Source organism: Pleurodeles waltl, chromosome 6 (genome assembly GCF_031143425.1).
Source record: "Pleurodeles waltl isolate 20211129_DDA chromosome 6, aPleWal1.hap1.20221129, whole genome shotgun sequence".
NCBI lineage: Eukaryota > Metazoa > Chordata > Amphibia > Caudata > Salamandridae > Pleurodeles > Pleurodeles waltl.
In genome coordinates this window covers 687,122,736-687,138,339 of record NC_090445.1, presented here as the reverse complement: position 1 = coordinate 687,138,339, position 15,604 = coordinate 687,122,736, and the positions used below count along the sequence as shown (strand labels likewise).

Below are 15,604 nucleotides of genomic sequence, written 5' to 3'. Positions count from 1 at the left end.
GTTCTCTGATTTGATGTATACCAGCTATCTGCTCAGAATTCACCAGCAACATGACCCCACATTCATCACCCGCATCTGACCTCCTATTCACCACCACCCCATTAACCACCCAACCTGCCCTCCCATTCATTGCCCCAACCCGACCTCCTGTTCACCACCCCCACCCGATTGCCAAAGCCAATAGCTTGCCCATAAGCAGTGCCGCCAGGAAAGGCGTGAGTGTTTAAATGTTTTCCTAGGTTTTTTTGTTATTGCAGGAAGAGCATTACAAAACTTGAATCCCATTTCCCAGTCTTGTTCAAACCTGCAGGTGACAGAGGCAAGCCCTTGTGCACAGACTAGTGCTCAGTGGGACTGACATGTGTCTTCTCAGCACTTTGGGAAAGTGCAGTGATTTGGCTGCCTGTTCACTTGTATTGTGCATCATAAAACAAAGGAAGGAAACAAATTAAATCTACCTTTGTACATTTTGTGGTGTTCTAACAGCAGACACAGTGCTCTACAATATAGATTCAAGACATTGGAAAAGCCAATAGCTCTGGCTAAACACTTATAAGGTCCCAAAGCTAAGACCTAAAGGCAATGCTAATGCTTTGTGCACTGCTGCTGTACTGTATGTGCGCTGTGTGTGACGGAAGCTTGCACTTCTACCTGTGCTGTATCGGCACTGTTTGTGAGGGAAGCTTGCACTGCTGCTGCCTGTGCTGTATCTGCTCGGTGTGAGAGAAACTTGCACTGCTGCTGTGCTGTATCTTTGTTGTGTGTGAGGGAATATTGCACTGCTGCTGTACTGTATCTGCTGTGTGTAAGTGAAGCTTGCACTGCTGTTGTGCTGTACCTGCGCTGTGTGAGGGAAGCTTGCATTGCTGCCTGTGCTGTGTGTGAAGGAAGTTTGCACAGGTGCTGTGCTGTATCTGTACTGTGTGTGAGGGAAGGTTGCACTACTGCTGCTTGTGCTGTAGCTGCTATGTGTGTGGGAAGCTTACACTGCTGTTCTGCTGTACCGGTGCTCTGTACTGCTGCTGTGCTGAATTTGCTGTGTGTGAGGCAAGCTTGCTCTGCTGCTGTGCTGTATCTGCTGTGCCTGAGGAAGCTTACACTGCTGCTGCTGTGCTGTATCTGCCCTGTATGTGAGGGAAGCTTGCACTGCTGCTGCCTGTGCTGTTTTATGTGAGGGAAGCTTGCACTGCTGCTTTGCTGTATCTGCTGTGTGTGAGGAAAGTTTGCACTGATGCTGCCTCTGCTGTATCTGCTCTCCGTGTGAGGGAAGCTTGCACTGCTGATGTGCTGTATCTGCTGTGTGTGAGGGAAGCTTGGGCTCATGCTGCCTATGCTGTATCTGCTTTGTGTGTGAGTGAAGCGTACTTTGCTGCCTGTGCTGTATATGCTGTGTGTGAGGGAAGCTTGCACTGCTGCTGTATCTGCTCGGTGTGTGAGGGAAGTTTGCACTGCTGCTGTGCTGTATCTGCTGTGTGTGAGGGAGGCTTGCACTCATGCTGCCTGTGTTGTTATATATGAGAGAATCTTGCACTGCTGCTGTGCTGTATCTACTATGTGCGAGGGAAGCTAGCACTCCTGTTGCATATGCTGTATCTGCTCTATGTGTGAATGAAGCTTGCACTGCTGCTGCATGTGCTGTATCTGCTTTGTGTGTGAATGAAGTGTGCACTGGTGCCTGTGCTGTATCTGCTGTGTGTGAGGGAAGCTAGCACTGCTGCTATCTGCTGTGTGTGAGGGAAGCTTGCACTGCTGCTGTGCTGTATCTGCACTGTATGTGAGGGAAGCTTGCACTGCTGCTGCCGCCTATGGGGTCTTGTGTGTGTGTAAGGGAAGCTTGCATTGCTGCTGTGCTGTGTCTGCTGTGTGTGAGGGTAGCTTGTACTGCTGCTGCCTGTGCTATATATTCTGTGTGTGAAAGAAGCTTGCACTGCTGCTGTGCTGCATCTGCTCAGTGTGTGAGGGAGGCTTGCACTGCTGCTGTACTGTATCTGCTGTGTGCGAGGGAAGCTTGTGCTGCTGCTATGTACTATCTGTGCTGTGTGAGAGGGAAGCTTGCACTGCTGCTGCCTGTGCTTTATCTGCTCTGTATGTGAGGGAAGCTTGCGCTCCTGCTGTGCTGTATCTGCTGTGTGTGAGTGAAGCTTGCACTGCTGCTGCCTGTGCTGTATCTGCTCTGTATGTGAGGGAAGCTTGCACTCCTGCTGTGCTGTATCTGCTGTGTGTGAGGGAAGGCTGCACCGCTGCTGTCTGTACTGTATCTGCTTTGTGTGAGGGAAGCTTAGATTGCTGCCTGTGCAGTATGTGCTGTGTGTGAGGGAAGCTTGCATGGTAAATTCTATGAGGGAAGCTTGCATAGTACCTTCTATGTGAAGGAAGCTTGCATTGTATCTTCTCAGTTAAGATATAAACTACCTATCCCTCTCTGTCTTCCTTTCTATGTAGCTCTCACCCATATATTTTCACCATGCCACATAATTGCACTACACAAATACACTCCATACCACATAATTTCACACTGCACAATTCCACAAGTAACAATTCAAATACAAACCACAAATTTCGACTCCACACCACATAACTTCCCTACACTCCAAATCAAAACACATAAATAAAAGACATTGTCATTTACAACACCAATAGCTTGCACTCTTGCCAATGCGAGACCTATTGCATTGCAAATGCTTGTTCTTTTTATTTCCTATGCAGTGTGATCTCGCTGGGCAGTAGTGAAGCACTTTGCATGACATCGACCTTGCACTTTTGCCGGTTACATGGATAATTGCACTTTTGCCGATAAGTTTGACTGCAAGCGAACTTCTATTTCCTTTTGTGTGTCTCCTTTACGCTCATGGTGGCTGTCAGCTCGCTTGTGTGAAACTGTTTTAATTTTCATTGCAAATGTTTGTTTTATATAGCCACAAACATTGCTTATCAGCTGGGTACATCCAAACCTATTGCACTACAACATAAGGCCATTACGACAAAGAACACATAGGTCATGATTATGATGTTGCACAGTACTAGCAGGGTGCAACTCACTGCACAAAATTAATGTTACTGTGCATTAAAACCACAGTAATACCCCACAGTTATGCGTTTATTCCCCCAAAATGAGGAATGAACGTGTTAGTTTACCAGCTGTGGGGATGCATGTTTGTTCCTGTACTGGGGGCACTTACTGTCACATTTACAACTTACTTTGAGCAGCTAGGAAATGTGAGCTGGACGAGGGTTCTGCATGTAGGTAAACAAAGTGGTCTGGAAGGATAAGAGTGGGAGAGAGATGACATGGCAGGGGATTTTTTTTATATTCCTCCCTCTTGCTGAAAAACAAGGTGCAGGCTGGGATTGTGACATGGCTTGACTGATGTTGCAGCCAACTTCTCCAATGATTTTATCAGTGATCTTTTCTAGCTGGTATAACCAGGTCTGGTGTTCCCGCACTCAGGAAATCCAGATACTGCAACACTGGCCCACTTGTCATTGGCAGAGAGGAACTGCACTATAGAATTCTACTCGGTCCATACTCTTAAAAATAAATTAAATGAAAACAGCTTTTAAAGACGTCGTTCACCTGGAAGCATCTTGGTGCTATCCTAGCTAAACACACAATGACTGGTAGATCTTATAACTATTGTAGAAAAAGTCAAGTTTTAATCATCTTACTGAAACTTGCATGATTGTGCTCTGAGGTTCCTTGAAAGAGAATTGCAGAGCTGGACTGAGAGTACAGTGAATGGTCTTCCTCCCCATCTAGATCGCTTTATTTTTGTGATATATGTACTTATTTTTTGCTGACCTAAGATGTCGCCTTGTAATAAACCAAGTAAACTTGGATTTAATTAATAATTAGACATCATTCATATGTCAGCTTCTCTCATATAGTCTAGGAACATCATTGCTGTCACTAGTGGGTCACTGGAAATATCGATTATAATCTGTGTATCATCTTCCCTGGAGGGTGCAATAAAGCCATTAAGATCAAACCAATGAGCCACCGGAGTCATATGTAGATTAAACAACATAGAGCTAATTGAAGAGCCATGTGGAACCCCACAGGTAAGACTAAACAGCGATGACCTATGAGCTCAATTAATTACATGCCATTGATTACATTCTTCCTGTCTGGAAGGATGAATGGGGCCACAGTGCCTTGTTTCTAATGCCCATGTGAGACACACCAGCCACCAGCGAAGCTGTGCACCACAGTATCGAATGCCACGTAGTGATCCAATCATATAGGGGGAGCAGAGCCTCCATGATTTAGAAGGACTCTTATACCATCCACAATATATACGAGCACAGCCTTCTTGCTGTGTTCTTTCCTGAAACCACCCAAGGGCATGTCTAGCAAATTATGGTTTTCTATCACAGAGGAGAGTTCCCTATTAAGAACTTTTTTTCCACTACTTTGGCTATTCAGGGCAAGAGAGGAATTGGTCTGTAATTTTTCCAAATTGCAACTGGCTTTTCAGGAGAGGAAATATTGTAGATTGATTGCAAATCTGAGAAAAAAAAACAGTTGTTTCAGTTCTAGTAAGAACATAGCAGCCGCTGTAAAGTGATTCCAGCTTAGAGAGTGCCATTCTGAACTTGTCTTTAAACACCACTGCTTTACCACCTTATTCACCCGATCCTAACTAATAATGGAACACCCCTCCGAGACTATAGTCGCTACATCTGGGCCTGATGAGTCCAACAGGCAAGTTTCCCTTAGAAAGGTAATCTCAGGTTTGTGCCTTTGGACAAGTTCCCCAAACTCCACGTTTTGGCCAGGGAATGCACATTCAGGAGAAGGTATGTGACATTGGGCCAGATGTAGTAAGCCGTTTGCATGTCGCAAACTGCAAAAATCGCAGTTTGCGGCATGCAAACGGCCGAACGCGATGCTCATTTCCAAATTGCGAGTCAGTACTGACTCGCAATTTGGGAATGCGACTCGCAAATAGGAAGGGGTGTTCCCTTCCTATTTGCGACTCGCACCGCAATTCAGAGTTGCTTTGTGACCACGAATGCGGTCGCAAACCAACTCGCAGTTACCACCAGTGTCACACTGGTGGTAACTCATTCGCAAAAGGGAAGGGCTCCCCATGGGACTCCTTCACCTTTGTGAATGTCGAAAAATATTTTTTTTCAGAGCAGGCAGTGGTCCTAACCAAATGGTTTCGGTTTATTTTTCATTTTGCAACTCGTTCTCCTTTAAGGAAAACGGGCTGCAAAATGAAGAAAAAAAAAACTGCTTTGTTTATAAAGCAGTCACAGACATGGAGGTCTGCTGACTACAGCAGGCCACCATCCCTGTGAGTGCAGGGACCCACTATGGGGTCGCAAAATGCGACCCACCTCATAAATATTGATGAGGTGGGTCTTTGCGACCCCATAGCAAGTCGCAGTCGGTGTCTGAGACACCGTACTGCATCTGGATTTGCGATTCGGAAATTGCGAGTCACACCGACTTGCAATTTCCGGATTGCAAATCCGGACCTTCCTACATCTGGCCCAGAGTTCCTAATTTCATAATTAACTTTACTATTCTGGTTCATCCATAACCATAAGTCAACATGACGGTTATTAGGCCTTTCTTGAAAGTTGCTTTCAGCAGGGAGTTATTATATTGTGAAGATCTCCATTCCTCGCCCCAGTCCCAAGCCAATAGATTTACTTTCTTCCAACAACTGGCAGGTTTTCTGTGACAATTTAGTTTTAACATAATATATGTCAATGCAACAATGCTGAGGTGCACAAACTTGTGTTGTGGCACTTGGCAGTGTCTGGGTGCGGATGAGAACAGATGGACTTGCTTTGGTGTGCTCACACCCGCTGCACACGTCAGCTACGCGTTCACATCATGCCCTACCTTAACTATTGCAAGAGGCTAAGTATAAATAAGAATAGACCACTAACCTGCCAAAAAATGGCACCTCCCAATGGCGCTGTATGGTAAAAATGACCACCTGAGAAATCATTTCCTGCGAGAAACCTGCTGCCACGAGTGCTCAGGGAGAAACTAGTGCATATGATGCCAGGTAAAAGATTAGAAGATGCTGATGTGGCAGAAAATGACAATATACCCATCCCCAAACACAGAAATATCAAGGTATGCATTGCCCCCACCCAAAAGAAATGCGATCTAAAACTGTTTAAAATTGCAACTTTCCTATACATTCAAATTAATAAAACACACTAAGGCCCTCGTTAAGAGTATGGTGGTCGGACCGGCACCATAGTGGTGGTCCATCTGCCACTTTACAACCACGGCGGAGCCGCCACAGTCCGTCTGTCAGCACCACTAGGTTGTCGCCAGTCGACAGCCTGGTGGTCTCAGCGGACATAATCTGCCAGGGCTCCGGATTAGGAGTCCCCTTTCTGTCAGCCTTTGCATGGTGGCCGGACCGCCATGCAAAGTCTGGTGGAAAGGGGGTGTCGGAGGGCCCCCATGAACAGCCCCATCGTGCTTTTTACTGCCCAAATTACGGGCCGTGAAAAGTGCGACAAGTGCTGTCGCGTCCGACACACTGCAACATTTCTGCCGGCTAGATCATGAGCCGGCATCAATGTTGTGGTGAGTTTTACACTGGGCCAGCGCGTGGAAATGCTGTTTCCGCCCGCCGGCCCAGCAGTAAACTCGTAATAGGGCCTGCGGAGGGGCGGCAGCAGAGGCGGTCATTCCTGATGCGGGACTTTGGCGGACGGCGTCTGCCGCCCACCAAAGTTGTAAAGAGCCCCTAAATATCCCCAGTGTGGTGCCTTTAGCTAAGCACAAGCCAGACTTATTGACTTTGCCAATGATGGGAGTTTGGGAGTGTATGAGATCTCGATGATGCTTTAGATTGAGGGGATAGTTCTATGAATACTTGTAATTTCCAACTCAGATCATTGGGCTCCTTTGAGAGGGTGGAGCTCAACCCTGATAAGCACTGGCAAAGTCAAATGATCTGGCTTTAATGTAACCACAAAAGCATACAGCATTTACGCATACCTGTGCTTGCGTACACTAACACATAGCTTTAGTAAGCAACACAGGTGTATTAGTTCTGCATTTACCATACAAATGTCAAACGTATAGCTTATGCCTGTGCTTGCTGATTTAGCCTTCAGCACACCAGAGGAATACATAGCTTTCCTCTCTTTCTTCCCTGTCCCCACTTTTTTATTTATTACCTACCACTTATTTAGTACCTTAATTAAAAATGCACAATATATTTGAAATACTTTGTGAATTAAAAACCGAAAAGTTAAGGGATTTATTTACCATAATAATATCCAACTCCTATATTGCGATTGATCTGAGTGGAGTAGTGCTTTGCCCTCAGTTCGGGTCCTCTGACTCATCAGTCAATAACTATCTGTTAAGGTTCTTCACTTTCAATATATTTCTTGTGTGATGGAAGAACAGCTGTTCACCCTACAGAATGGGATTTCGTACCTCATGACCAGTGTGAAGCAGCAGATTATCTGTGTATGTCATTCTCGAAGATATTGATTGATGAACGATAGTGGTCGTTCTGTCTCACTAAATCTTGTCCTACTTTATATACAATAAGGAAAATCACAATGAGTAAATCCTAGTGTGAGCTGAAGTATTTCTCTGAGGTGTTACTGCTAAGGTAAAATGTATATGGGCAAATGCGTGCAAGATGCATAATACCTACAAGAATGATATGTCTTTGCTTTATCCTGCTAACAGCTTCGGGAATATCAGCAGCAAGTAATCCGACAGGTAAATGCACATTCCTGATCAATGTAAAGAATGTGAATGTTGTTTGTTAGACACTTCTACAGCCAGGACTCAACCCCAAGTCTATCAGGCACTCTGCCTGCCCTTTGCCATTTCCACGCTGGACTAACTACTGCATGTGTAAACGTCTGCAGAGTGTGCATTACACACTATACCTCTCATCTTCAGAAACTGCTCACAGTTCTACCAGCTTTGCATTTTGCATACAATGAATGTTGATCAGTTTGGCCAGTTTTCTAGGTCCTTCTGTACAGGTTAGGTTTTCATTTTTTTTATTTTAAGAATTCTGGGACTAGTAGTCCTGGTTTAATGCTGCGTAAAGTAGCTCATACCTGCCAACAGACCCGATTCAGGCAGAAGACTCACGAAAATGGCTTTATTTTGTCTGCCTGCTGCTGAAATTGCCTCTGCTTCAATAGAAGTCACTGGGGGAACTACATGTTCCTGATTACATTGTTAGAATCTTCCACTTTCCTCTTCTAAAATGTTGTATGGTAGTCTACAAGTGCCAAAACTCTAGACATGGGAAACTTTTCAGCTATGTAAATGGGGGCACTCTTGCCTAGATCTGTACTTTTTCATTGCCCCACACTTGTTCTGCCAAACCTATATAGATATTTCGAAGCAGCTCTGCACTGTATATCAATGACAAGAAACATGGCTTACACCAATAAATAATGTCAGTTTCTGGTGTGTGAGCTCAATATCTTGACACACTTGCATTCCACACAGTTCAGCTCATACTTCATTTTTACTCAGTACTGTCCATTTTTGGCTTTCTCTCTTTCCTACCTGATAAGACCAAAGCTCTACTGCAGTAATTCTTTCTCTCACAAGTCCTAGAAGGCTAGAAATAGGGCAAAAAAATTACTGGCCAGCCCGCAACTTGAGTCATGTGATTCCTTAGCTCTGCAGAGTCATGTGATTCTCTATGCCTGCTGCTCTAGGATCATTCTATTGCACACATTTTGTGATCACAGCTTCGCAGCAAGGTTTGTTGCAGCAAATTTAATGGAACTAAGATGAATAACAAGTGTTTGTTTTACTTTACTAACAGAGCCGACAACTACAAGACATGAAGGTAAGTGTCCTAGTCGCTGTAATCATTCATGCATGTTACATTCCATTAAACTAAGATCTTAGACATAGTTGTTCGATGGCAAAAATCAGCATACACATCTGCTAGATGAAGACTGTGTGCCTTTGATGATGACAGAAATATAGGTACTTGACCGATATTCACCTCTAAGGTAAATCAGCTTTATTGAATTCAAAATACGTATGGGTTACATACTAACAATACAAGATATCTGTCACACTGATAATGATATAATTTTAAAAGGAATTGTAAAAGCTGTTTAACATTTTAAAAGTATAAAAGGGGGAAGAAACAATGAAAACAGAACAAGACCATTTACAATGCGAAAGATGCATTGGATCTTCAACAGTTAAATAAAAGAAGAAAAAAAAGTAATATTCAAAAAGGCATAAATGTAAGCTAAATTAAAATTCATTCAAGAACAGAGAAAATAAAGAATTCATGGTGGTTTAAAATTCTCAGATAATGTCCAATTAGTAGAATTACAAGCAACAGCATTAAGATAATCAGTCAAAGGTAACCAGTACAAATCTCTATTTATGGAAGGGCAGCATAAAGAGGTAAAAGCAATATCTAGTCTATGGGAGTGACAAACATTATTCCACCAAGCTTTATAGGAAATATTGGATTCATTTTTCCAATTGAGAGTAATTTGTTGAAAGGCCAGAGCTAACATGAGATCCAACAATTTTAATTTATCATCATCTGAAACAATGTCTGCAGAGAGACTACCTAAAAAAAGCACCAGCAGAGATAATTGGGATTGCAAATGAAAAATGCAGGTAAATTGACACCAAACTTTTCTCGAATAAGAGACAGTAGGAGGACATTCAAAAAGGATATGCATAAGATCTCCCTTTGGGCTATTGCAGGACCAGCAACTTGAAGTGGAGGATACAGAAAATTTTGCTATAGTAGAAGGGGTAAAATAAAGTCTGTGATAAAGAAAGAAAAGTGACTGTGTGGTAGAAGCTGATCTGGATATTTTATAAGATCGATGCCACATCTTATTCCAAAAGGAAACAGTCCGGGTACATCCCAAATCCAATTCCCATTGAGATTCAATTTTAGATTTAGGATGCGTCAAAACAGGAGACTGAAAAAGTTTATAGATATTTGATGCCTTAGGATACGAGATAAGAAAGGAGTACAAAGAAATGGGTAGTTCCGAAGAAGGGGAAGGCAGGGAAAAAAGTACATCAAGAATAATATTAATAAGAAGATATTTAGGCATAAATGAATTGGGACAATGAAATAGAAGTTGGAATTGTTAAAAAGAAAGTGGAGTATTATTGGAGAATAAATCTTTGACCCAAACTATATTTCTTTGTCGCCAGGATTTCCAAAATGCGTTTTTTTTATTAATAGTAATAAGACAATTATGCCAAATAGGGGGATTCAGAAAAGAGGAATGAGAAACAGATGGAGGTAAATAGTGAGAATGCAGAAGAGAACAAGTATGTTTAAGAAGCATAGAGGAGATAAGTGAAATATTATAGGAAAAGGATACCACCTCACTAGGGGAAAAAGGCAAAAGAAAAGAACACTCAGTATCCAACCTTAATGGAGTAAACCTAGATTCTGATAGGGAGACCCACCTAGAAGCTTGACGCAAACAAAAGGATTTGTGATGCAATCAGGAAAATTGACTCCTCCCTCCTGTTAAGAATGGCGAAGATGACTAAGAGAAAATCTAGATTTCTTATTGTTCCAGAGGAATTTAGACAATCTGGAGTCCAATTGTGTAAAAAAGGTACCAGGTAAAGGGAGCGGAATCATGGATAGGATATATAAAATGTTAGGAGAAATCATCTTTTTAATGGAGTCAGGACGACCCCACCACAATAAAATTAAGGGATTCCAAGCCAGAATCGATCTATCAACTTTCTCTAAAGCCTCTGAAATATTGACTTCAATGGACTTTTTAATGGATGAAGTGAACCAAATGCCTAAATATTGAATCTTGGAAGAATTCCAGTGAAAACCAGTGATATCAAACAATGCTTTAAAACAAAATTTTGTTAGAGGGAGAATTTCAGTTTTATCTGAATTTATCTTATAACCTGAAATCAAGGAAAAATCCTCAATTTCCCGAAGTAGAGATGGAATCGAGAGTTCAGGGTTTGAGGTATAGAAAAGTATATCATCTGCATACGCTGTTAATTTTAAATGTTTCTCGCCATACTGGAAACTTTCAATTTTAATGTTATTTCTAATACTGGATAAAAAGGGCTCAAGAGCTAGAATAAATAGGAGTGGAGAGAGCGGACACCCTTGACGTACACCTCGGCGTAATATAAAATATCTAGACAATTTCCCATTTACCAATATCGATGCCATTGAAGATTGATAAAGCAAAGAGATAAATGAAATGAAAGGAGGCCCTAAACCATGCCAGGCTAAAGCTTTTAATAGAAAAGACCAGTCTAACCGGTCAAACGCTTTCTCAGCATCTATGGAAATTGCCGCTAAAGAATACGACTGCGCGGGAGCTTTGCTAGGTACATTAAAGAATGTTTTAGAATTGTCAGAAGCAAGTCTACCTTTGACAAAACCTGTTTGTTCCTTACTTATCAGCGCAGGTAAAAGGTTATCAAGACGTAGGGCTAATAATTTAGCAAAGATTTTATAATCTGTATTGAGAAGAGAGATTGGTCTAAAAATTTTACAAAAAGTATGACTCTTACCGTCCTTTGGAATTAGGCAAATCGAAGCTTCCTGAAATGTGCCCCCTGTAGAGCCAGAACCTATGAAGAATTGGAAAAGCTGAAAAAGTTTGGGAAGTAACATGTCAGAAAAATGTAAAAAAAAAATCCACTGTAAATCCATCTGGACCAGGAGTTTTACCTTTTTTTAGAGATTGAAGGGCTCTAAAAATTTCTAACAAAGTAATATCTGCTTCAAGTGAAGTAGCATCAATCAGTGTCTTATTAGAGTTTGGAATATTCTTTAAATAATCATCAATCTGTAAGGGGGTTGGGACTGACTCAGGAGTATAAAGTGTCTGATAATAATTAACAAATTCAGCTAAAATATCTTCATCCTTAAAAAGGGACTCACTAGTATCTGAAACTATAGACTTCACATTATGGCGTTGCTTTCAAACTTTTAAATAATTAGCCAGAAGCTTCCCCGCTCTATTTCGACCTCCATAATAACGGGCACTACTACGTAGAAGAAAAGAGGAAGCATTATCCGTTGGGATTTTGTTAAATTGCAGTTTTGCCTGAATAAGTTCTTGTATATTAAAATTGGAGGAGGAAGAATAATACTGATGTTCTAAGCGTTTAATTTTGAGAAGCAGTGCTTGATGCTGGACATTGAAAGTTTTTTTTTAATTAGAAACAAAATTTATTATATGACCACCAGCCGCAGCCTTAAACGAATCCCATAACAATTGTGGAGAAACGTGAGAATCTTCATTAAATCGAAAAAAAAATTCCTTAAAGGCAACAAGGGAAGTGGAAAATTTAGAATCAAGTAATAAAGAATTATTAAAACGCCACCTATTGGACTTGGGATGCACCGGGAGCAAGTCAAAATCTGTAATGACTGGGGCATGATCAGATATTACCATAGGTTCAATCGAGGAGTTAATAAGGTTTTGGGATAATGATTTAGAAACAAAAATATGGTCAAGTCTAGATAAGGAGCCATGTGGTGGAGAATAAAATGAAAAATCCCTATTATCAGGATTACAAACTCTCCATGAGTCAACTAAATTACATTGTGAGGAAAATGCCTTAAATTGTTTATGCATTTTATGGGGAGAAAATTTAATTACAGATTACCTATCTATAAAGGGATCAAGAATTTGATTGCAATCCCCTCCAATAAGAAGAAAATCATCATTATAATGCAAACATTGTTTAGTAATATTGGGCCAGAAAAGATAATCTGAATTATTTGGACCATACATGTTGCCAATAGTCATTGTAATCCCATTAATACTGAGCCTCACAAAGAGCCACCTGACATCAGAATCCGAATCTTGCGAAATAACATTAACTGATAATTTTTTATGGCAAAGCACAATTACACCATTTTTCTTTGTAGACGAAGGTGAAGTAAAAACATTGCCCACCCAGCCTTTTTTGAGTTTCAGAGCTTCAGAATCCGTCAAATGGGTCTCCTGAGGAAGAACCAAGTCTGGATTATATTTAGATAAGTGGGATAAAATTCTCTGCCTTTTGATTGGATTAATAAAACCTTTGACATTCCAAGAAAAAAACCCTGAATTTACTTTACATAACCACATATATACACAAACGGCCTTGTACCATAAATAACCGAAAATACACATAAGGGAAAAGAAAACAAAAAAAACAAAAGGAGAGAAGAGTAAAGGGAAAACAGCAGGAAAAAGGATGAAAAATAGTCAAGAAAAAAAGAAGAGACAGTACATGTCAAATAAAGACGACTGCAAAAACATACCTGAGATGAATGAACAATAGGGGAGGGGTGGTGACAGCAAAGACTGAAGACGGCACAGCAAGGGAACGGAACGCATCAACGGACAACGGTTACAAGCAAAAATAATGATTATAGAACACCAGGAACCTGTGAAAAGAAAACAATACATTAACAAAAAAGGGTCTGTAGTCACGGCAATATAATATACTGTATAAACTGCATATGAAGGACCATCAATTATAACGCAGTAGTAATGAAAGGGCATAATAAATTAAGAAACGTATATAGTCAACGTGTAGAAGGACCAGCTGTTTCCATTGAATTTGTAGAGTGTAGTCGTAGAAAATCACGAAGAACTGCAGTAGAGGTAAATGAAGTAGTCTTGTTTTGATATGTCACTTTGAACAAACACGGATGGAATAATCCAAAACAAGCTCCCAAGTCACGAAGCTGTGGACGAAGATCCAAAAACTCTTTCCTACTGTCTGCTGTAGCTTTGGACACATCCTGTGAGATGAAGATTTTACTTCCCTGCCAAGTAATTTGTTTTTTGGCTTTCGCAGCGTTAAGAATTCTCAATAAGTCAGTAAATTCAAGAAAGAAAATAATCACGCCTCTTGGATTAGATGTGGAGGAATGCGGAGAACGATGACCAATGCGGTGTGCTCTTTGGATGTTCAATACTGTAGAAGATGGTAGATCCACCAACTGTGGAAAGAATGAGGTAAAAAATTAAATTGGGTCACTCCCTTCAAGACCCTCCGGTAATCCATAAAGGCGAAGATTATTACGTCTATTTCTGTTTTCCAAATCCTCCATAAGAGTCTTCAAGGTTGCCACTTCCTTCTCCAAACTAATAATTTTATGTGTTTCATCCTGCACGTCGCCGACTCTTTGTTCCAAAGCAGGGACTCTCACTTCCATTTGAGACCACTTAGAATCAAGATATTGTATCTGAGAATTAGTTTCTTCGATAAAAGGATGCAATGCGCGTATTTCGTCAAGCACAAGTTCAAGAGAGATCGGCAAGGGAGATTTTACTGCTGAAGGTGGGTCCTGTTTGACCCTCTTATGAGTGGATGTATAAATATTCTGAGGAACTTTAGGCGAAGAAGAAGATGAGGAAGACATCTTTGATATAGAAGAAGAAGACGCTGCAGCAGAAGTGTCCAGTTGTAAAAAGTGTGAAAGTTTGTCAGGTGAGGAGGACTGATGCGACAGAGATTTTATTTTCTTTAGTTTGCCCATATAAAAATTAAAAGCCTTCAATAAGGAAGCAAGTGACACAGGAACTCCAAAAATATGGTAACGAAAGAGCAAAAATAAATAACCAGGCTTGCGCAAAAAAGAAAGTCAAATATTCAAAAAAGTATAATGTAATGCTAGCAAAGTTAGTCAAAATGGCCGCACTCATGAGGAGAAGTAAGAAAATGTAATTACAGAGTCAAGAAATAAGCTAGGCAGCCCACAAAAATGATAAAAATGCTCACCAAAATATCCCATAGTTGTTCCTAGTGAAACAACATTAAAAAGATGAAAAAAAACGGCTTTGGCGGTAGAAACTCGCCCGACGATGCGCGGAGCTCCGTAATCAGGCGACCATCTTTGTCGGCGGCTTGCGCGCACTCGCCGATATTCACTTCTTACTTATTATTCGGGTCCACTCTGACACCTTACTGTGAAGCCCTCCTCCCAAAGTTTGCAGAGTCACACAGATGTAGTTAAAGAGGGGCATCATTCTTGAATGTTGTTTTAGCATTATTGAGTTGTTCTTAGTGAGTTGATTCTTCTGTGAATCAGAAGTATTTAGAAAAATTGGTAGGGTTGGCTCTTCCTAAACTAATTACCCAATTTCTGATGGTCACAAAGACATTGGTACTAAGATATATTACGATATTGGTACTAAGATATATTACCTCCAAGTCCTCTGATCCATGTCCCCTTCATTACTTTTGAGGTGGAATCCAGCTCCTGAGTCAGAAATAAGGACAGGAATGCTAGTATGATTACCCGTCCTTCTGAGGCTAAAGTCTACATAGGCTACCATTACCCAGCATTACTTCTGTTCATTTTTTTATCTCGCCAAGACAATGGTTTTAAAGAACTGGGGTTCCGGCTGCGCTCGAGTTACTCCAATGCCTATACACATGTTTCTCCTACCTGCTGGGCGTGTGGGTGAAACATTTTTCTTTGTTGCTCATGGGAAGGTCTTTTGATGTCAGGATCCAGCTACAAGGTTCACCACGAGGTGTTTTTTTTACCTTCGCCTCTTTCTTGATTGAGCATGGTCTAGATGCCACTTGGAGTAAAACAAATCTAAATCTCTATGGAGGTGAAGTTCTGGGTTTTCACGC

The 15,604-nt window shown here is 41.3% G+C and overlaps 2 protein-coding genes across 2 annotated transcripts in view; both read left to right on the top strand.

The window, feature by feature from the left end:
• LOC138301680 (deleted in malignant brain tumors 1 protein-like) overlaps positions 1-10,304 on the top strand; it is a 91,141-nt gene extending 80,837 nt beyond the window's left edge. The window contains exons 7-9 of the mRNA XM_069242194.1: positions 7,688-7,720; positions 8,796-8,819; positions 10,230-10,304. Of these exons, the coding sequence (XP_069098295.1) occupies positions 7,688-7,720; positions 8,796-8,819; positions 10,230-10,304 (132 nt within the window). The remainder of the gene's footprint in view (positions 1-7,687; positions 7,721-8,795; positions 8,820-10,229) is intronic.
• Positions 10,305-11,292: 988 nt separating this feature from the next.
• Positions 11,293-15,604, top strand: part of LOC138301678 (uncharacterized) — a 175,494-nt gene continuing 171,182 nt past the window's right edge. Inside the window, exons 1-2 of the mRNA XM_069242193.1 lie at positions 11,293-11,419; positions 14,348-14,449. Coding sequence (XP_069098294.1) covers positions 11,293-11,419; positions 14,348-14,449 — 229 coding nt within the window. The remainder of the gene's footprint in view (positions 11,420-14,347; positions 14,450-15,604) is intronic.